Raw genomic sequence first — 22,895 nt, 5'->3', positions numbered from 1 at the left:
GACAGAAAAAGGGGAACGACATCAGGGCTTGTCAAGAAGAGAGGACAGAGTCGTGTCTACAAGGCGTCTGGACAGAGAAAGGGTGCCATTGTCCTCTCGCTGAGGGCGAGCAGAGACGGTTCTGGTGCTCTGCTAATTAGCCTGCGTTGGTCCCTGCTGGGAAAGACGGCGAGCAGGCTGCCTGCCCAGGGTTCTAGTTCGAGTGTGCCTGTTTTCATCCAGCATCTGGACATTTATCCTTTTAGCTACTGATGGGTTTCTTTAGAGAATAGCAATCTCCCTTCCCCACATCTACCCCCTGCCAGACCCTGGCTTTGAACCGACTCTCGGGCGCTGTCCTCGCTGGGGGGTACGGGATAACCATCGCCCGGTCTCGCTAGCTCCAGGTGGGGGTCCGGTTTCCCTAACCCTTGCCCTGTCTGCCTGCCGCTCTGGCCGACCTAGCAAACTCGGAACATGGCAGGGAACCTGAAGAAAGGCGGGGGTCTAATCGGAATGATGAAGGATGCCTTCCAGCCACACCATCACCACCTCCACTCCCATTACCAGCCCGGGGCCGTGGACAAGAAGACGGTGGAGAAATGCTGGAAACTAATGGACAAGGTTTGTCATGATCAACAGTATCCAAACTTTAGCATTTGGGTGTCCAGTGCGACTCGTGGCTAACTGTAGCTAACTAGCAACGAGCTAGCTAATCTCCCCTAACTGAAGGTCTGTTGTTGCTAATGTAGGGTTAGCTAGTCACCTGGGATAGGACGTGTTTAGCTAATTCTGAAACCCAAACTCCCTCTCGGGTTGTGATATCTTTGCCAGGCTCTAGAAACGAAATGTTTTGAAACCAACGTAACTTTTACTTTGGCCAATCTCAATAAAAATCCACACGTTCTTAAATCTGTTTGCAAGTGAAGTTTAACACTGAGCTAATCAGACGGCCACTGAAGCAAGTTTCCGATTCGGCACATGAGTCAAAAGCTTTTTCGCTTATTTTTTAGATTAAGTTTGTATTCTGTAATACCTTATCTTGTCATTTTGGACTGGGGTTTCTTGAGTATTGAAGAAGTTCAAATTTGACCTGTTCAAGTATTGATGTTTGGGATTTGGGAATGATCTAAGGTCATCCAGATGCTTAAAAGTAGAAAAACTGCCTATTTTTCATTGTTTTACAAGCTGAGCAAATATTTCTCATAACACTTTCTGAGTTTAATGAATGTTTTTCATGTAGAACACTAGTACATGAATGATGTTTTTAAGAATTTTAAATTGTTCGACCTGGAACTGTTAGATGCAGTGAAATGACCCTTCTATTTATGTCTAATCAGAAATAGTCAGATACTAACTTCAGTGTTGTATCTGTCATTTCTTAACATTAAAAGTGGGTTATAATTAATTTTAGTGTTAATTTCCTCTAATGTTGGATGTTATGACACGAATTGTTCGTTTCAGTATTACGGTATTAATATAAAAGTATACAGATTTTTGCTAATTGATCCATAGTCAGCTAGCTGTCTGTCAGTGTATGAAAATGGCAACAAATTGCTGAAAGTAACCAAATGTGTGTGGAACTGGGACAAGTGTGCTCTTTCACGAGCAAGACTCATCTCACAACTTTACTTCTCGGAAAAAAATAACTCAGAAGTAGTTCGACCCCCAGTTTCCTGTGAGTTTCAAACAACCAGGTTTTTTTTTTTTTTTGGTATTTTGTTCTCTCATTCCCCCATTTGAAATACTCGGCTTCTTAAGAAAAACTTGCTTTTAAAATTCAACGAGAAACACCACATTTCACTTAATTTTGCTCCCATCACCATATTTGTGTCTTACATTATGGTGAAGGCAGGGATGCTGCTGAAATACCAGAGTTTCTCAACGTTTTTTTTTTCCCTTAAAGCATCCCTTAAAATGTCAAAGGGCTACATTTTTAATCAAAGAGCTACAAAGACCAGCATGCACAACCAGAGTTCAAATCTTCCATATTGCTATTATAGATTAGACTCAGTAGATCTAACTCCTTTTAAAATGAATAAAATATATATCTGAAGTACAGTTGGTGCCAAACGTTTGGCATCTTCTAATTTAGGATGCTGGCAAATCGCACCTCATGCAGCACGGTGTTCACTTTTCTCAAAACTGAGACCGATTTCTCCACAGTCGCTCACATTTCTTAGTCTCTAAAGTTCAGTCATCAAATCTTAGAGCTAAAACTTGACTGGGGAGTTTTCGTTAAACTTGGACTGAGCTTAAGAACATTACCATAATGAAGATGTCCAAAAAATTGATTAAATAAAATGCATGGAGAGTGTTCTGTGGATCTGATTTTAATTCATTTATGACATGCTTCTACACTGATTTGCATGCATCCGTGTTATTTGAAATTTAGGGAGATTTTGCACTCTTGGTTTAAATGCAAATTTTAAATGTATGTGTGTTGTATATTCAGATTAATGCAACGTTTTGCATTTGAAAACTTATAAAAGATGAAAGCAAACTTATCCAATTAGTCATATCTGTTAAGATTTCAGTGTTGGGTCAGGCGTAGTAGGCGTTCATAATTTAAAATCGAAAGTTTAAAAATTTTGCTTGCAGTGATGCATAAATTCTACTAATATATTAAATGCCCATGAATCAGACAGCTTGTTTTTGTTCTGATTTAATCAGCTAATTATTTTTTGCCCATCTTTGCACAAGTTTGTTACTGTTTAATTGACACTTTTTAAAATGTTTCAGCATGTTTTTTCTTGTTCACCAATGACAAATTAAAGAAAATACCATCACACAGGTAAATTTGGTATTTGGATCATAGAATTGAACACGTGCAGGTAAATAACAAGCTGCGGCATCTTTTTTTTGCAACCTAAGGCTAAATGCACTCTCGGAGGAAACACGAGTGACTTTTTTTCCCCAGTCAGCGTCTGGTAAATATCTCCAAAGAAAACTTTTCTTTCAGCTGTTTAGCCTTTGAAAGTCTTAAATTAAACATGTCTGTGCGATGTGTAGAATCATCTTTGAGGGACTTGGGAGAAAAGTATAGGAGTGTAATGCAGCATAGCTTGGAGGCTGCTGAGCTCTCGCTTCAAGACGAAGGCCCTAACTTAAGCCGACGTGTGCAAGCGCTCAGATGTTGTGGCATCATACACGGGCATGCATTAACGTGCGTCTGAGTGCTCGGTGCAAGGCCACTTCTGGCAGAAGATGTTAGGGATGCAACCTTGGCAGTAGTCTGATCATACACAACCAGTGCTGACCTGCTGTGTTTGGAGATTTAAAGGTTTAAAAACACATTAATATTAAATTTAGCTGTTCAGTTTAAAAATGTAGAAAATATTGAAGAAATATGTATATATTTTTACTAATTCTTAGATCCAAAGATGTTAAAATTTGAAACTCTTGCAGTAATGAGCAAATTCTTGTGTTATTTATGTAACATGAAACACTGAAATTCTGTAAAACAAATTTTACGTCCGTATTATTCACTGGTATTAACTCCGCGATATAATTCATGGAACAGTTTTGACTTGTTACACATGATATGATTAGATATTCTCATGTGTGTTCCTACAGAGCTTCTGCTGAGGAGATGTTTCTTCAACTGAGTGATTAGCTGTTCCCATATATGAAGTATGAAGTCAGGCATGTCAGAAGTGTGCCCGGGGGGTCATTAGTGGCCCTCAAGACTGGTTTTATGCAGCCTCCAATTTATTTAGTAGGTTGATGGTGATTAGGGCTGCACAATATATTGAAAAATTTTCGTCGTTGGGATAATAGGACGTGCGATAGGCCCATCGCAAAGCACATCAAAAACGGCGATAAATGTTTGGTTCAACATTTCCATCCGTGTCATACATCAACTTTTTGTAAACCAGCTCTGTTTTTTTACACAGAAGTATTATTTGACCAATCAAATGTAGCCCTTCTGATATGCGGCCAATCAGATAGGTCCATTCACGTAATACGCCCGCCCCCTACTTAGACCCTTAGGATGGAAAGTAACACCCGATCAGTTAGCGGCGCCGTTCCCTTGTTCGTCATGCTGGCTCAGAGCAGCGAATGCACTTTGAGCTGATGTTTCTGGATTCAGCGCTGCTTTCAAACGTGAACGTGACTGCTTGGTGTCAATCATTTTTACCGGGCTGACTCCGACACGTGCCGGCGAACCAACCCACCTTCATGTCGCTAGTGTTCCACCGGGTGGTGACATTAGCCCCAGGCTTCGGTTAGCTTCCAGCTAAAAGGCTACAGCACTCTTCTCCCAGTCCCACCCTGCTAAAGAGGGCCTGGAAAAGTTCCCCCACACATCAAAGTGATTTTTCAATTATGAGCTTTTATAACCTTGTTAATCAGGATAGTTGATTTGCTGCTGACAGCAATGAGAGAATTTGCTGTTGCATTTAAGTGATGTTAACTATTATTTAACATTTAAACTTATTTTCTGATTTATTTATTTATTCAAAAGAAAACCTGTAAGGGAGTTTTTCTGTATTTGGAGCATCAGAAAAAGTTTTATGGTGGTGGTGATGTTTTAAAGTCACTGAGAAACTGCATGCATGCAGTTTGTTGTTTTGCTGCTAATACAGTAGCAGGTGCAGCTGCATATTTTTGCAATAAAATTGTTATGTTGTAATGGAATTCATGCGTTAGTTTTTGTTTGCTTTGAACCCAGAGCAGACGCCACACGCCAGACGACATCAACACTGCATACTTTAGTATTTGTTCATTTATCGCAAGTAATATCGATATCGCAGTATTAAGCACTGTTATGGAATATCGCAGGCTTTCCTAATATCGTGCAGCCGTAATGGTGATTTTTTTTTCTCCAGTGGGCATTTCATGTAAATTGATAATTTCTTAAATTTTTATGTTATGATTTGTACTAATATGCATACTTTGGACTCATTTTGAGGAGTATATGAATACTCTTCTCGATGACAATCGCGCACCTCTAGCCAACCAACAGGGAGCTAAATATTGTTAATTCCAGTGAGAGAATGCAATGCCGATTGTAGTTTTTAGCCAAAATATATCGTACTTCTTTTTCATTTTTGTTCTTTCACATAGGTTTTGGAAAGTGGTTAGCAGTTTTATTATTAAATTCATGTTTTTTGCTGCCTAAATCTTTTTGAATGTAGTAACATAACCATACTTTAAGTCGTATATCCAGCCAATCATCTAGTGTGACGTCATCGATAGGCACAGGACCCCGAGCCAGCCAGAAGGAAACATGGCGTCTAAAAGGGCATCCCCCAAAGATGTAGACCTGCACTCTATGTACTTTAGACCCGATTTATATGGTTTAAAGTTACAAAGCCACCAATATTTCTTCAATGACTGGATGTTATTTTTATTTATTTTCAATGACATTTTGATGGATATTTCCAGAGAATAAAAGTAAAAACTACACATTGTCACACTAAAGAATTATTTGTCCACGAGAAAAGTTGCCAACTCTAGATCAGTCTAGGTACGTCCTCAAACTCTCTGGCTCGGTCTGTGATTGACATTTGTGCATAAGCGGATGTGTAACGCTATTGGCTAATGCTGGACAGCAGTCAACCCATATTGCATGGGGTTGTACGGGACGGGCTTTGCATAAAATAGGCATGTTGCTTACATTGTATCACAGTACAGGGGGTCAGACACATTTTACAGATTTCTAAAAATTCATACATAAATCCTAAAAGAAGGGAAACACTGGATTTTAGCTTTAGGTCATACATTTGAGATGACTGTTAAAATGTGGATTTTTTTTCCAGGGTTTCCCTTACATAGGCGTAGCCGTGGCGGCCCGCCACGGCTGAAATCCCACCGCCACGCCTACAACATCCCAAGTTTTATTGATGTTTTTTTTTTTTTTTTTTTTTTTTTTGGCGCCGTTTCCCAAAGAAGCAGCAGGAACTACTGTGTTGTTGCTTGTGATCACAGCCGGCAGGTAGCAAGGAGGAGGAGGCACGGCAGGGTGGCTACAGCTATGAGCGTACGGATAAAGCATTTTTGACGAATACGAGCATGAAACGAGTGTAAAACTCGGAAATATCTGTAATCGTGCTGAATGAAATTCTCATTGGGTAACTGACTGTCTTCAAGCTCTGTGATTGGCCAGTCAGATAGAGCGCCCGCCCCTCCCTACACGCAAAACTGCAGCCGGGAGCTCCATCAGCTCGGCCCGGGCATCAACGCACACACACACAGACAGTAAGCCGGGCGTGCACTGTGCGACTTTTTCACTTTTTTGAGCCGATTTTCCACTCGTGCGAGAATCCACAAGATCGGGGCGAGTTTTGCGCTGAGCGTCGTGTAGTGTACGGGGGGTTACGAGAGGCGATTAACACCACGTGACCAGCTACCGATTAGCAATCGTGAGCTGCACGGACTTCTGGAGTGTTTAATATTTATCTCGTTCCTCATGAGGGTTGAAGCGGCGCAGCGAGCAGCTGCGACCCAAAAAGTATCAGAACCGCTCACGGCGTATTCGCAATCCTGCATCAACTCCGCTCGCCCGCTATTTCCCTAATAACACACGCTGTTCGTTTTTGTTTCTACACGTTTTTTTTACTCACAAAGATTGTCAAAAAGCGTGTTTGTCGTGTTCATGTCAAATTAAACTGATCACAAAACACAGATTTACTTTCTTTATTTCGTTTCCTCATCCAACCCCCATAAATCCCTGTGTGTCCTCCTGCAGCACTCCCGAAGGACAACAGGCAAAAACAAGACAAAAAAGTCTGACGTGTTGTGTTAAAAACTGCTATTTTTGGCATATTTTAGGTCCGACGTGTTGCTACCAGACGTACAGTGAGCACATGACTCGTGAGATCTACCCTGCGCTGAAGTCGTACAGTTTGAGCTGAAGCTGAGTGCTACGAGTGAAAAAGTCGCACAGTGTCCGCCCAGCTTATTATAATGTTCACTGTAATGCATCTTGATGTTCTTAACAAATAAATCAAATCAAAAATATTGGTCAATAATGCCAAATATGTAAATTTGTGTTTCAGTCATTTTTATACTGGCTTAAAAATACTTCATTAAGTCTACTAAGCAGGGGTGTTGAACGTGTTTAACAGGGCCAGCACAGTAATGATCTTGGACCAAAATAAAGGGGGCAGAAAGTCAAATAAAGGGGGCAAAAGAAGATGTTTTTCCAGACGCCAAGAAAAATTAAATGCCAAATCCACCCTGCAAAGTGTGTCACTGAGAGTTTAAAACAGAAAGTATTATTGTGCAAATACTGGTGTACTCACCTTTAATACTAGTTATTACAATGTAGCAGTTGCTGGATTGGTGCAGTTCAAAGTGGAGTGCATCAAATAAAACAATATTAACATAAAGGTGAGACGTGTCATACCCCCCCCCACCCCCCCGCCAACACCACCACAGCTGGAAAAATTCCTAGGGGAAACACTGTTTTCTGACCGATTTTGCTAATCAACATGACTTTGACATTTCTAAATGTTCATCATGCACACATGGCACATTTTTCCATGTTTTAGGACAAAGATTGGCCTGAAAGAGTTTAGAGAACAGTGCTGAAAGAGTTTAGAGAACAGTGCGACAGCTAATACGTGATAATTTTCTTCATCCACTAGTTTTAATCTTGATCTTGGTTTCTACAAACCAATTCATACTTTAGTTTTGGCAGGTGACTGAACTCAAAGATGCCTTTGATGGATTCTTGATTGTGAATGTTGCTTTTACTGTATTGTTCAAACTTGACCTAAAATTAGGGATGGACAATATATCAGCATCAATATCGGTATTGGCCGATGTTGTCATTTTTTAACATATCGGTTCGATAAATAAAACTAGGCTGATATTAACAACCGATATATTTTCCATCTAATCTCCATTTGTTTGCTTGTTCCAGAGGGTGAGGGAGGTGATGTGTATTTGTTTAGTCATGTGAACAGTGAATGAAATAATCTCAGAGGCATAAATGTGTGTGGTGTGTGTACATAATAACATAAATTCAGCTTTAACAAATTTCATTCTATAGAAAAATCTGCTGATTTTAGAAGCAATAATGTCAGTATATCGGTATCGGCAAATATCGGTTATCGGCCATAGAAGTGATCTCAATATCGGTTATCGGTATCTGTCCAAAAATTTCATATCGGTGCATCTTTACCTAAAATAGTTGTAGTTAGTGGCAAAAATGATTAACAATGGTTTCTTACATTTAAATGAAAAACGCAGTAATAAATTACTAAATAGTTCTTGATTGTTTTAACACATAAATGTGTTGCCTTATAGCTGCTATGTTATCGTATAATAATAGAGTGAGAAGAGAAGGCATAATTATTAAGACTGATTTCTCTTTTGTTAGTGATTATTAAACCAGGCCTTGTTGAGGCCTTTGTTTTGAACTCTCATTTCCTCATAGCTACTGTTTTAAGAGGCCAGGGAATTCAAAACGACATTCCTCTAATTCTGTTCCTGCCGTTTTTCTTTTACGCTCTCACGTGACTTCAAGACAATAATTTTGCCTGATTAAAAAAAAAAGAGCCATGTCCTGTTTCTGACATGCAATTGTTTGGTCGCTACTTAATCGGAGACCCGAGGCTCTGTATTGTGTTCAGGGTTAAATTTGACCATAATGGCCTGTTTTTTAAACAGTTTATGGTTTTTATAATCAAACCAGAAGGTTTGACGTAAGCGCGTCCATTGGTAAATGCCATGGTTGCAGCCGTCTCTACAGAAAGCTCCATGACTTAGTATTCCAGCCTTTTTGCCAGCAGAGTGCACGGTGCAGCAGTACAGTGAGGTGATGGGTGGTGGCAGATCAAGTATCTCTCTCTGAATCGTAGAGCTGATTCCCTCTCATGACCAGACAGAGTATGTTTAGATTAATAATTAATTTGTTCATCTTTTATAGTTCCATTGAGTTGGTGTGTGTTTTTAAGCTAGTGCAAGCACATATTCTCATTTTGAGCACAACAGCCTGCGCCTCAGCTGTTCGGATTTGCATGAAAGAGCGATTCAAATGTTCAGTAAAACGAATATGGTGTTTCTGAGGCAGAAGTGGACTGAAATGTGGAAGTGTAAACACACCAACAGCCTCTCCAAACACGCTGGCTTACCAAATGTGGAGCATGTTTAATGATTTAAGTTATGGTGGTCATATGAAACGGTTCAAACATTTATTTCCTACAAAATAAGAGAAGAAAATTCTGCATCAACAAAAGCAGGCGATATTTTAGTTTTAGTCAGACAGATAAGTGAAGTTGGAATAAATCTTTTATCAGTGAGTTTGTGTATTCCATTACATAATGAATGGATTCGCCAGGTGCTGAAATCCCCAACCTTTTAGGGGCTTTTTCTCAACCTGCAGGCATTTTCTATCCCGCCTGTCTCCTTTTGTGCTCCCTGGAAATGTGCATGCCAAAGATAAGTGCTATAAGGCTGCAAAAAGCTATTTTATAGAAAATGCTGTTTCCATATTTCATACAAAAGGTATTTTTGATGTACAGGCAGAAAATATGTTGTGACAGCCTTGTGATAGTCATGTTCTCTTTTACCTTGCCTCACCTCTTACTGCTCACACACAAACTTTATTTTTCTTTCACATACCCTATAAAGCCGGTTTCTTATCTCTAACTGTGTCTCGTCTTCCCCTCACCGTCTCGTTCTGCAGGTGGTACGGCTGTGCCAAAACCCCAAACTGGCTCTGAAGAACAGCCCCCCTTATATCCTTGACTTGCTGCCTGACACCTACCAGCACCTGCGCACCATCTTATCTCGCTACGAGGGCAAAATGGAGACTCTGGGGGAGAATGAGTACTTCCGGGTCTTCATGGAAAACCTGACTAAGAAGACCAAGCAGACCATCACCTTGTTCAAAGAAGGCAAGGAGCGCATGTATGAGGAGAACTCCCAGCCCAGGTTGGTAAAGTGTAGATATGTTTCTTCTATCGACCCATGCTAAATGTTCAGACACCACATGAACAATGACACCAGTCCCCACCCCCCCAGGGTAGTTGTAGCTCAAGATGTATGAAAACGGGAGCAGAGATGTGTTGTGGTTTGATCATGTGAGAATGTGTGGTGAGAGTGCAGCTCATTCGACAGCTGCCCGTCACTTTGGTTTTTTTTTGTACCTCTTTATCTCTGCCATCTACTTGATGTTGTGTAGCTGCTACATTTGCTAGCTCTTTGATACATCCAGTAATCGTTCTCTGCCTTTTGGGGAAACACGACAATTACTTCTTATTGTTGAAGAAGCCATCTTTATTTACTTTTTCAAAGTTAGTGGGTGTTGAAACAGGGAGACAGAACAGCCGAAGTAGCTACAAAAACTACCTAATTGTACCACGACTAATGACCTGAGGTGGACTTTCTAAGAGTCTGAGCAGCTTCTTCGTTTAAAAACTGTATAAACTTTACAATGCGAGTTTGCAGCAGATTTTCCTAAAGAAGGTAACCAATTGTGGTTTCTGTGTTTTTTCTTAAAGAGTGTCAATGTCCTCATGTGAACACGACAAACAATAATAATTGTAAAAAGGGCTTCAAAACACAATAAACTTAAAATAATAAGCAAACATGACCTAAAACTGATTAGAAATCATTTACTTTCTCTAAATTTCTACATCTGTCCTTCTGGCTTGAATGGGTCCGTTTTGATTGCTTCCCAAACTTACATGAACACTCTGTGACTTAGTTTTTTTAATTAGAAGAAAATAGCATAGTCCGATCTACGTGGTCAGAGATGCATTGTCATCTTGTTACTTCCTAAGTGACTATTCCTCATATGTCACGACCATGATCTTGCAAACAGAAGAAATGTTAAAAAGGACAAGAACAAACTTATAGTTCAGCTCCTCGTTTTTCCTCACAAGGGGGTGGTTGTTTTTAGTTGAAACAAATTATTAGTGTCGAACTTGAACAGCACTTGGTTTTAGCTAGAAGCTGCACATAAATTTCTGTTTAAGCCGACAAAACATGTACACACACACACACACACACACACACACACACACACACACACATTGCTCACAAAGACTGTTATTGTCTGAGTGAAGAAGGCTGTGGCTGTGACTCTGACCAATAGGAGTCAGCCCACTTAAGTATGTTATAGAATTAACCAATGATGTTGAGAAGCCATAGAGACTGGTGTGTGGTTAGTCTGAAGCAGAGATTACACATGACTGAGACTAAATAGTTCAGCTGCGAGGATAAGGATAATCCCAGTTCTAAGATGCAGAAAGAATGCTTGAGTCGTTTTTCACTTCAGCTTTGGCTAAACTAGGAAATTAGTCAGAATTTTTTGGGGGTTTGGTGCTTGAGGGTTAATGACCTAAATAACAAATCAGTCCCACTGTAGGGACATGGTCTTATGATAATCCATCATGAATATTGATGGGCAGCATGTCAGATTTCAAGAATCTATTCAATTTTGATTGTGAAGATTTAGAATCTTTCTATGACGATTCAATCTAATATGTTTTAATTCAATAGCAGTTTGGGTCAGCGATTTCAGTTTTTTCCACATTTTTAAATCATTTTCTTGAGTCAGAATGAGCTAAAATGACCCTTTAAGGGGTTAATGAAAGCCACCCAGCCCCCATGGCAGAATATTCCACTTGCAACTTCAGACTGGCAGCCACTCTGTTGGGACTTAAAAATGGAGCTGCATGTTTTAGGTCATGAACACAGCTGATTTATTTAATTTGGTGATTAATCACTCTTGTAGATACACCAAGGACAAGATTAAGGTGTTAAAAATACGAACACAAATCGAGGAGAAAGATTTTGGTTCTACAAACGGACACTGGGGGTTACTAAAAGCAATCCAAAACTGCCTAGTTCCTCTTTAAAACCCTTTTGTTTTCATCCATCACCTTAATCACATGACTGTGTAGTTGTGCAATATAGAAATTCTGACATTCAATGACAAATGAATGAAATGTTGGTTGGTAGTTAAATATAGCTGTGGTTTTTGGTTGCTTATAGGGCTGGGCGATATGACCAAAAATAAATATCACGGTATATTGAGGTTTTCACCTCTAATGACAAACGGACGGTACCTACTTGTATGTGCAGAAACAAAAGCTGTCACTTGTATTACGTTGATTCATGTTGTCACGTGACTTGAGGTGGTACAGCTTAAAGGGAAATGAATGTCGCAAATCTGCACACATTTGTATGTTTAATACAAATTCTATTTTATTTTAATTAAGAATAGTAATACATACCTTCTTAGCCAGTGTAAATGTAAATGGAAGGCCAATTGCTAGCTTAAAATTAATAGTCATTTTTACTGTGTGCAAATAGGGAATCGATCTTTGGATGTGCGGATCAATTTTCAGAAAGTTTTTATGGAAATCCATTCAGAATCAGAAAATTGATTTTTTTTTAACATGGTACTAATGATGAAGCACTAAAATGTGTTAATGATAAACAGAGATCTAAGTGTCTCCCACACACAGGCCTAAATTATATATTTTTTATCTTTTTTTAGATTTTTCCTGTGCCCAAATTTAAAAATCACGTTTACAAATAAATATGTGATTTTTATTGTAGCAAATGGTAAAATGTAATCCTCCATTGCCCATATCATGCTATATCAGGAGATTAGAAAGTTTATGTATGTACCTCAAACTTACGTTGCCAAGGTTAAAGTCGAGGTGTTTTTTTTTTCTTTGTTTGGTTTGTTTTTAAAGTCCAGGCCCAGTGAGCGTCTGTCTTAAGCAGCACTCCAGAAAATGTTAACTTTAGTTACAAAGTTTCAAAACTTTATGTTTTGTAAAGAAAGGAGAAAGGGAAGACTGCACTGTTGGCTAAAGGGGAGCCTACTGTGTGCCAAGTCTTAATTATTAACACTGACATCCCATATTCAGTCAGAATCAACATAACACAGTCAGCACTTCCTCCTTGTCTGCTCCACTTACTTCCTCTTCTAACCTCCCGCAGCACAACTCAGACATTGCTGTCCTCAGCTGAGAAAAACCCCACATGTAGATGCTGGTTTTTACTGTTTGCTCTCTACTCCAGAGTAAAAACGTTCATTTTGTCTGGTATAAAGTTTAATTTATAAGGTGTTCTCATAATTAATATTTATGTTTGCAGTGGTAGGGTGTAGAGCTAAAACAAATCACCCATTTTAGGATTATTCTTTATGCTAAAGTCAACTTAATATCCAGCGCTTCTTTGTTATCTCAAGTCTTTGATCATCCTAAGCCATGCTGCTATTGCATCCTGACTATTACTCATAGATCCAGCTGGATACAGGAAGTGGTGGGCTTACGCGCTGCAGGATGATGCAGCTGCACAGCAGGACGGGCTACTCTGCAGAAAGCGATGGATGTCAAGGCTAAAACATAACCCAAATTTTTTTGCAGGCAAACAGGGTGCTAGAAAAGCTCCAGCATGCTGCTGTTTCATTAAACTACTCTAAGAAATTCTCAAATGCAGGTCCAGTAATAGAAGTGAAGTCAATAGTTTCAGTCATTTTATTAGGTGACCTTTTGTGAACTGGACAACAAAGGGAATTTAAAAACAATGGTGAGTTTCATTTTATTTGTTCTGTTTATGAAGGTTTCACGCCTCCACAGGGAAGACAAAAGTAGTGAGTCATTTCATCCAAAACCTCATGGCAGATTTAGCTATTTTTCTCAGACTTGCTCCAACACACACAAATGTTTTCTTCTCTAAAAAAGTGACTAATTTACTTTTTTAAATTAGAGTTTAAACTCCTCAAAAATCAACATTTACACAACAGTTAACTAGTTAGTGCATCTAACAACTAGGGATGTTAGAAAATATTGATATGGCAATGTATCATGATATTTTTTCCTGCGATATATCGATATTCAAAAGCCGTGTATTTTTGGAAGTATTTTCATGCATTTGTGTACTTTCTTTTCTTTTGGTGCAATTCAAATGCCGACCGCTAGTTGGCAGCAGTGTGCAATGGGTTTTGTTTCCACCATTGAAATGTAAATCTCTATTATGGTTCAGATACCTCATGTTAAACATGTAGCTTATGAGTTTGGACTGTTTATTGAATTTTCCTACAGTAAATTTAGTCTTAAAAAATTGCTAATATCTTATGGCTTAATGTATCACAATATATCGTTATATCGTATCGTCTCCCCTGTATCCTGAAGGCAATAAATCGAAAACTTCTCGTTATTGAAATTTCTGACTTTTATCGAGATAATTTTTCCCATCTCAATAAATTTGATAATAAAAAAAATTAAAAGATGTGTGTAGGTCGGCAACATTCATGTCCCTTTAAGAAGCTGTACCACCTTGAGTCACATAAAAATGTTGTAGGTTTAGAGGTGGCGAGTGCATGAAGAGGTGGTGGAGGATGAGGGTCAAATTTGTCCGTGTTAAAAAGTAGGGCTGAACGATTTAGGAAATCACCTGACCTGAATGGCTTTAAATTAGTCTCCGAGAACAAAGTAAGGTACCTTGTTGTTATCGTTGACCAGGACATTTCATTCAAATCCCAGGTTAAACAGGTTTGTAGGATTTTCTTTTTCCACCTTTGGAATATTGCTAAGATTAGAAGCATCCTTTCCAGGAGGGATGCTGAAAAACTAGTTAATGCATTTATTACATCAAGACTGGATTACTGTAATTCATTACTCTCAGGAAGTCCACAGAATGTAGTTAAAAGTCTTCAGCTTGTCCAAAATGCTGCAGCTAGAGTTCTGATGAGAATTAAAAAGAGAGATCATATCTCTCCTGTCTTAGCTTCCCTACATTGGCTACCTGTTAAATTCAGAATATATTTTAAGATCCTCCTTCTCACATATAAAGCTCTTAATCATCAAGCTCCATCATACATCAGTGATCTGATTGTTTCATACGTTCCTAACCGAGCACTTCGCTTTCAGACTGCCGGTTCCCAGAATATCTAAAAAATAGGATGTGAGGCAGATCTTTTAGCTATCAGGCTCCTCTCCGGTGGAACCAGCTCCCAGCTTTAGTCCGGGGGTGGGGGGTGGGGGGGGGGGGGTCTGTCTGCTTTGTCTTCTCGATCCCCAGTGAGTCGTGGCGGGTGGCTGCTTATACTGAGCCAGGATCCCCTGGAGGTTTCTTAGGCCAGGGACACACTGGCCGCCGAAGCACTCGCGAAGTTCGGCCGCTGCTCGCTGCTCCTCAGTTCAGACCAGACACTTGTTTCTCCGCTCTGGTCGAGGCGCGCCTCAGTTTTTCTTTTAACCACTTGGTGTCCTCCATTTCCTCTCTGCCTTTTCTCTGCTCTTTTCCTCTACTCCCCCCTCTCCCTTGCTGTTTGTGTGTGTGTTTGTACGTGTGTGTGTGAACCTATGGTGTGAACCAGTTGTTAATAGCTAGCATGCGACTTTCTGCCTCTCTGTCCTGTTTGCTCTGGTTGAAAACCAACCCAAAACCACACCCCCATCACGTGGTCACACACACACACAAGTTCGTTGTGTGTGTGTGTTCGTGTGGTTTTCATGCAGTGTCTGTTTACAAACACATTTGACTATCGCGGAATTGTATTTTGAAATGCTTTATTTTGTTAAATTTACCGGCCTGCCTCTTATGTCTAGGTTTGACTTCCTGCCAGAATTGACGCGGTCCACCCGTGGCTCGTGAAAAAAATAGAGCAGACGCGTGCGGCGCTTCGGCGGCCCATGTGGTCTATAGAATAGGATAACAAGGGCGCCAAATGAAGGCGGTCCCCGTTTCACTGAGTTTCGCCGCGCTTCGGCGGCCGGTGTGTCCCCGGCGTAACTGTTAAAAGGGAGTTTTCCTCTCCACTGTCACCAAATGCTTGCTTAGTATGAGGATTGCTGTAAAGTCACTGACACGATTGCTGTAAAGTCACTGACTGGTGTCAGTGACTTTACAGCAACTTGATGCAACCTGCTGGATTCCTTTATATAGGAAACTTTTTTTCTGATTGGCTTAATAAACTGACCTGTATTGGAATGTTTACCATGTGAAGTGCCTTGAGACAACTATTGTCATGATTTGGCGCTATATAAATAAACTTGAATTGAATTTAATTTAATTGAAAATAATCTAATTGCGATTTTTTTCTTCTATATTGCAATTGCAATTTAAATCATGATTATTTTCTCAAGGGGCTTTTCTCATTTTTCAACTAACGACAGCAAAATAATAAAAACCAAATTTACGTATCTACATATCATATCAACACGTTTATTTGTCTAAATAAACACTCACAAGTAAAGACCAAATTTTGTTGTGAAGGTGCAATGCTTTGCAGCCAGGAGCACATCCTTTGAAGGAGCATAGGTGTTAGCATCAATTGTGGAAATTGATTTGCAGGAAAGAAGTGTGTCCCATTTATTGAAGTCTTTTTGACGTCTTGTCCATGCAGAGCTTCCATAGTTCAGTTCCGTTCATAGCTTGCTAGCCAAAACTCTGTGGAGTTAAAGTCTCTTACAGTTTTCTATCTTTACTAAAATATCTGTCTGTACTTATTTGATTAATGATAGTTTTTACTTTTTATTAGACTCTAAATGTAATAATTTGGCACGTTCTTAATTCGTAATTTGTAAGAATGTAATCGGCAATATTAGCATTATCCCCATGTATACTAGCATTGTGCTAACCACTCTCTGCCAGTCAAATCGCAGCCTTTGTGATTAGAAAATCATCTTTTGTCACATCGCAATTTCATTGCATATGTAATTAATCATTCCGCCCTATTAAAAAGTCTTGAATACAAAAAATAAATAAAAAGCAATATAAACGCACTAACTTGAACTGGATAGATGACAGGATTATATTAATCATCAGCAACACTCTTGAACAGGTGTGGTTGAAGTATTTACCCAAACATTTTACCCTTTCCCCAATTGCTTCCTACTTCCCCACCTTCCTTTACTCCAAGTTTACAATCAAACTGCATTCCACACATGCTTCTGTTGAGTTTTGACAATGGTCAGCAGGAACTGCGTCCTCAGGTTTTTGGTCATTCATCCTTTCTCTGCAGCTGGACCATTGTTGAACATTTCATTCTGTCATTTCTGGGCTATTTTTCTCCCCCTTTTTTTTTTGACCACAATAAGGTTTAGCTTATTTAATTAACCATTTACTGGTGGGCTATAAAAGGCGATAAATGTAATCACTGGTGGAAAACTGCAGAAATTTGAATGGGGGGTGTTATAATATTGGTTCCATAAAATACTGTTTTAAAACATACTGATTTTGAAAAGGTCAAAGATTTGATTTGTTCATCTGAAGCACGCGGTTAGTGTGCAGATTTTACATGAGAGCTAGTACGTGAGTAAGCTTATAACAGGCTCAAGGCAGTTTGATAACTACACTAAGCCATTACTCGGTGCTGTTGGTACTTATGTGGCTGGTCTTTATACTTTTATCTTTCAGTCAGATGTATATTTTAGAAAATTCACATTTTCTTATTAGACAATAAAAAAACTCCCAGAATAAAATCCACTGCAGATGTTTACAGTAGGGAGTGAAACTTCAAGCTCTCAGTAACTGAAAATAACAGCATGCTCATGTTTTGCCTATTAAAATTTGCAAATGTTACTTCTATTCCTGTTTTGGTTCAGTACGAGCCCCAGTCTAAATTATGATTTCCTATTTTTTGCAAATGTACTTGACTACCATTCGAAACAAAGGGCTGACTCTAAGAGCTCTTTGACTATCTAAAAACCCATCTTATCGCTGCAGCAATAATGCTGTAGGAAATCCATGTGTTTATAGCTCTAGATGGAGTAGTTAGGAAATGCAGAACTGCATCACAGCACTGTCAGATAGTTGATTAAAGGTGAATGATGTTTGCATGAATATCAGTCACCCCTGTTTGGTGAGCAGCTGGTGAAAGTGTGTTTAATATTTCAGCTCCACACTTAGATGTGTTGAAATACTGTCGACGTTTACTGTTTTAAGTAGTTTGTTCCCAGTTTCACTCAATCATGCAAATGACTGCTAAGAAGCTTAGCTTACTGTTTATTTTTATACTTACCAAAGAGGACACAATGATAAATAAATTCTGAACTTTAAAGCAACACTAAAGGGTTTGTAAAACTTTAAAGTGATGATGTGTATTTTCCCTGGCAATATGGAGCAGTACATACCTATTTCATTGCAATCAAGCCGTATTTTTGTGTTCAAGTTCTTACCAGCGGATGGTCATTAGGGTCAAAAATTCCTGGGAGCGCAACCTCCAGCAAAATAACAAGCACATCACTGGCAATGAACGGAGGTAAATGTGTAAAACAACAACGTGTATGACTGAAAAAAATATTCAGTTTGGAACAAATCAGTCAATGCATTTTGTCCTTGTGGGCTCCCATAGAAGGAAACATGGTGTCTAATATGGAATCACCCAGAGACTTTGTTCTCACTTTTGACAGCAGACATTTTCAGTTTCAGTTGCATTTTCCGGCTCTTCCAGCCCAGGGCTAAATGTGCTGATATGTGCACACACATGGTTATTAAAACAGAGCATCGTGGTTTTATGTCACAGCAGCATCACAGAGCTGCCAACCCATGTGTTCCTCACGCTATTAGATTATGGTGATTAGAGTGATGCTACCCACCATCTTCTGTGCTTCAGCAAGTATTTTGTGTTTTTGTACAGCAAGATCAAACAGTTCAGATATGTCATGAGATATGACGACGGAGGATTTAAGCTAAAACGGTTTATATTTCTGCTTTTATTGTTTGCTTTTTACATTCTTAAGTTTTCTACAATTTATTCCTTTGAAAGAGGAACAAATTAGGAGATTTAAAGTTTCTTTTTTTGGGTTTATTTTATTTTACTTGTTTATTTATTTATTTTTGCTTTTTTTATGAGTTTGTTATGTAGCTTGATGTGTTTAAGCAAGAGTCATGGCTGTTTTTTGATGAAGAGCAAGGGTAAAGTCAGGTGTTGTGTATACACATCTAAGGGGAAATTTAGCAAGGAAGGAACGATTAAACAGCCCAATCCACCAGGTTACTAAATTTGGATTAAGCTCAGCCATGATGCCACAGTGCTGAATTTGGTGTTTTTAAATGATAATTTGAAAGAAGGAAGCTTTCTTTTTTCTTTGGTTTGCCTTGATGTAGATCACAAAAGAGGATCAGAAGTCTGTTATGTAAGCAGTACAGGCTTGTCACCATACTTGAGTTTGGGTTTATCCTGAAACATTGTCCCCATTGAATCATTTAACTTGGTGAGTCCTGGAATTATTTTGTTGTGTTGAAAAATATTTTGCAATTCATTGTCACTTTTCCATCCATGGGATTTAACAGTGTTGCTGCAATTACAATCGAGTGAAATGGTAAATGGCCTGTATTTGTATAGTGACTTCTTGGGGTTCTACAACAGTCATCCACACATTCACATGCTGGTGATGATGAGCTACAATGTAGCAATAGCTGTCCAGGGTTGCCTTGAGCGAGGCGAGCCCTGCTGTACACTGGTGCTACCAGTCCCTCCAGCCAACAGCAAAAGTGTCTGGTGGGAGCGGGGATCGAACCTGCAACCTTCTGATTACTGGACAACCTGCTCTACCTCATTAGAATTGATCCTCTTTGTGCCAATTACGTTAAACCTGGCACAATTTAGCTTTAATGTGTAATTATTTAACCTGTCTCTGTCCCTTGACTCATTACTTTAAAGATCATTTTCTTTGGTATTTTATTCATATTACAAAACTGTTATGAAGCAACTCTGTATGTCGTAAGAACCCCAGGCTTGGCGTGTGATGTGAACGTGACATATGGTTTAGTTGGTTTTTATGCTTCCTTAAAGAAGAAAAGCATTATGATAAATTCAGGGATTCTTTAAAATACATCAAATTGCATAAAGTGATGAAGAAGTAATAAGCATGGCTTTGATCATTGCTGTGTGGTTATTTTTCTACAACACAATTAAAAGGAACAGTCAGGTAGTTTTTTCGTGTTCGTTTGTTTAATCTGCATTTCCTTTTTGTTTTAAGAGGACATAAAGATAATACGGCTGCAACATATTATTGGCACTAACCGCACCGGCTCTCATTCAGTTGGTCTGACCTATTCTGGCTGTTAGCAGCATTAGCGCACTGCCGTTCTGTTCTGGCTAGCTGCACTTCTTTATCTCAGCCAGCAGGAAACGGGAAGGGAGCAGCCAGCTGCAAGGTCAAAGGTTGCTATACAGCATGAGGTGAAAGGAGGACAAAAATCTGTGTAAAAATAAGCTTTAGGTTTATTGCTGTGGTGGTGATGGCAGCATTATTCTACTAAAATGTGCACGAAACACGACATTTCTAGATTTGGTCACTGACCCACTCAATCCGGCACCACTCCCCCAACTTTGCATGGTCACTGTCGGCATGGCAGCTTAAATAGCAGTAACAGTTGTACTGGTTGGCTGCTGAAGTGTTGGCAGCTCTCCAGGAAACACACAGTACAGAGCTGCTATTGTGGGATGGAAAAGGACAAGGACAGAGGGTGAGATGAGCTTAAACAGATCAGGTTGCACAGCATAAATTAGCAAGGCTGTCATTATCATGAGTATTGGACTTGTGGTTTATCATCATAATTTTTTGGTCTTTGGGATTATTTGTTTATATTGTGGCAAAACGCAAATAATGGTGATTGACATCTAATCTCTTTCGTTTATCTTTTGCTTCAAAACCAACAAATCCCCCAAGCTGTGTGTGCTATTAGGATTTTTTATTTTGTTGCAAAAATTCTTTGTGGTGATGTTAAACCAAAACAAAAGTACTGCAGTTATCAATATCATAAAATATAACCTCTAAAATATTTCTAATTCATCTGAGACTCTACTAAGGACTGGGCAAAATGAATGAAATTAACCTTGAAATATATTCAAAATATATTTTATTTAGTTTAATAAATTATTTGGCAGTTTATGTTGCAGATTTGGCACATTGATGTCAGTCCTCCATGTGTCTGCCTAGCAAACAATAAATATGACCAATGTAATAAACTTGGAGACAAAATGTGAAGTTTTAGCAGTAATCTTTGGAAATATCCATAGAAATGTTGTGGAAAATTAATAAAATAATGTCCAGTACAAAATATTGGCAGCTTTGTACCATATAACCATAAATATTGGGTCTAAAGTGCATAGGGGTGCAGGTCTAGCGTCTTTAGGGGACACCGTATTAGACGCCATGTTTCTTTCTGTCACACGCTAGTCGATGACTGCTCACTAGATGATTTTCTGGACGTACAATTTACGGAAGTTACGTTACGACGTTCAGAAACATTTAAGCAATAAGAGACATTAATTTAAAAACAAAGCTGTTGAACATATGTGACAGAACAGAATAAAAAACGACGGGCACTATATTATGGCCGAGCGGTATTGTCATAGTCGGATGACTTCATCGGCAGGCGCAGGACCGCGAGCAGATCCAGAAACTACAGCACCAGAAAACTACAATCAGCATTGCCTTCTCTTGATGGAATTAACTAAAAGACCATCAAAGTCTGACGAGTTACGCCAAGGTTGCATGCTTTCTGCTCCACAGGTAACATTTACCATAATGTCAAACTACCGACAATCACGGCAATATGGTGTAAAGGAAACTGCACACTGCCACTTAAATGTATGTCAGTAGGTATATGTCTGTTTGACCGGGTGTGTCTGTTCATGCATTTCAAGTCAAACCCTGTTTAACGTGTGCAAACATTCTGACAAAGTAAAGTAACAGAGGTATTTGTTCTGTTTATTTTTCTAACTGAACTCTTGTGTGGTTCTGCTTCCCGTTTTAAGCTTCCTATATGTTTGGCCAGAATGCTCGTACATTTTTCTAAAACAAAATAAGACCAAAGATTTTATGGGAAGTGAATGCGTGACAACAGCTAACACAGTAAGAATTTTAAGCCTACTCTTAGCATTTTTCTGTCAAACATAAAATCAAATGGTGTAAAGAAATCTTCAGTAGTGCAGAACTCTTTCAAAGCTTGATAGGAGCCTGTGCTTGTTAGCTCCAACCCAAAGAACAACCTTCACAGGATCTGTGAAGACCGTTAAGGAGACCAATGATCAGTTACAATGTTTTTAGTGTCAAGCTTAGAAAATGTTGTGGTTGTTCAGTCCTTGGTTAATTTCAAGAAGGAACAATAACTGTAATGCTTAGCTTTCTGGCAGAAGTGGAAGAACATTAGCTCATTGTTTTAGATGTTAGTTTTAATATCGCCAACCAGTACACCACACAGAGCTGCATTCATAATCGCTACTGCAAGCTGAATTTACAATTGGCCTTCACAACTGCATATTAGAAAATGATTGCGCCTTTTAATCTCACCAGCTGGCATTTTACAGATCTGAGTCCAAATGGTGTGGGGAACTCCTGTTTGGATTTCATTTCCTGAATAAATTTCAGTGGTTGGGAAAGCCAGTTGAGACTGAAAAGTGTTCACAAACACCAACTGTTGTTTAGAGCAGCTTTTATAAACTATACTGATGACATAAATACAGGGATAACAAGGCAGACTCCATGATCTGTGTAGATAAACGATCTCTCTGTTCCTTTGGTCCTTTGCCAAAACTCAAAATACACAAGAAAGAGTTTAAAACATTTACTGGAAAGACTTTTGATGTGACGTAATGACGGCAGCCTGTGGTGACACTGAATGTGGAAAGACAAACTGGTTGTTACTGGTTTAGGAGAACCAGTTAAGATTTGGCTCTAGTGCTAACCCATAATGAGCACTGCTTTGGTGGAAAATGTTCCTATGAAGTTGTTCACGATCAGAGATGGTGGTGAACTGATTCACAGGTCAACGAGAAGTGGAAATTAAAACTGTGAGGCTTAACTCTTCAAAACGTGAACTAACATATGTCTGTGGTTATAAAGTAGATGAAAATAGATTATGCTAGGTGTTGTTGTGGTTTAGATACAACCACAACGTTATGGATCAGTTAGCCAGCACATAAAGGGAGTTGAAGAAATGGTGGGTGACCTCATTTAAAATAAAAAGCAAAGAAATGCTGT

At 39.2% G+C, this 22,895-nt stretch overlaps 1 protein-coding gene across 1 annotated transcript in view; it reads left to right on the top strand.

Moving 5' to 3' along the window:
• The first annotated feature begins 232 nt into the window (after positions 1-232).
• Positions 233-22,895, top strand: part of cbl (Cbl proto-oncogene, E3 ubiquitin protein ligase) — a 40,012-nt gene continuing 17,349 nt past the window's right edge. Inside the window, exons 1-2 of the mRNA XM_015951564.3 lie at positions 233-603; positions 9,620-9,867. Coding sequence (XP_015807050.1) covers positions 457-603; positions 9,620-9,867 — 395 coding nt within the window. The 5' untranslated portion in view covers positions 233-456. The remainder of the gene's footprint in view (positions 604-9,619; positions 9,868-22,895) is intronic.

The sequence above is a fragment of the Nothobranchius furzeri genome, chromosome 13 (assembly GCF_043380555.1).
Source record: "Nothobranchius furzeri strain GRZ-AD chromosome 13, NfurGRZ-RIMD1, whole genome shotgun sequence".
Taxonomy (NCBI): Eukaryota; Metazoa; Chordata; class Actinopteri; order Cyprinodontiformes; family Nothobranchiidae; genus Nothobranchius; species Nothobranchius furzeri.
The sequence above is the reverse complement of the archived record's forward strand: the minus strand, read 5'-3'. Positions and strand labels throughout refer to the sequence as shown.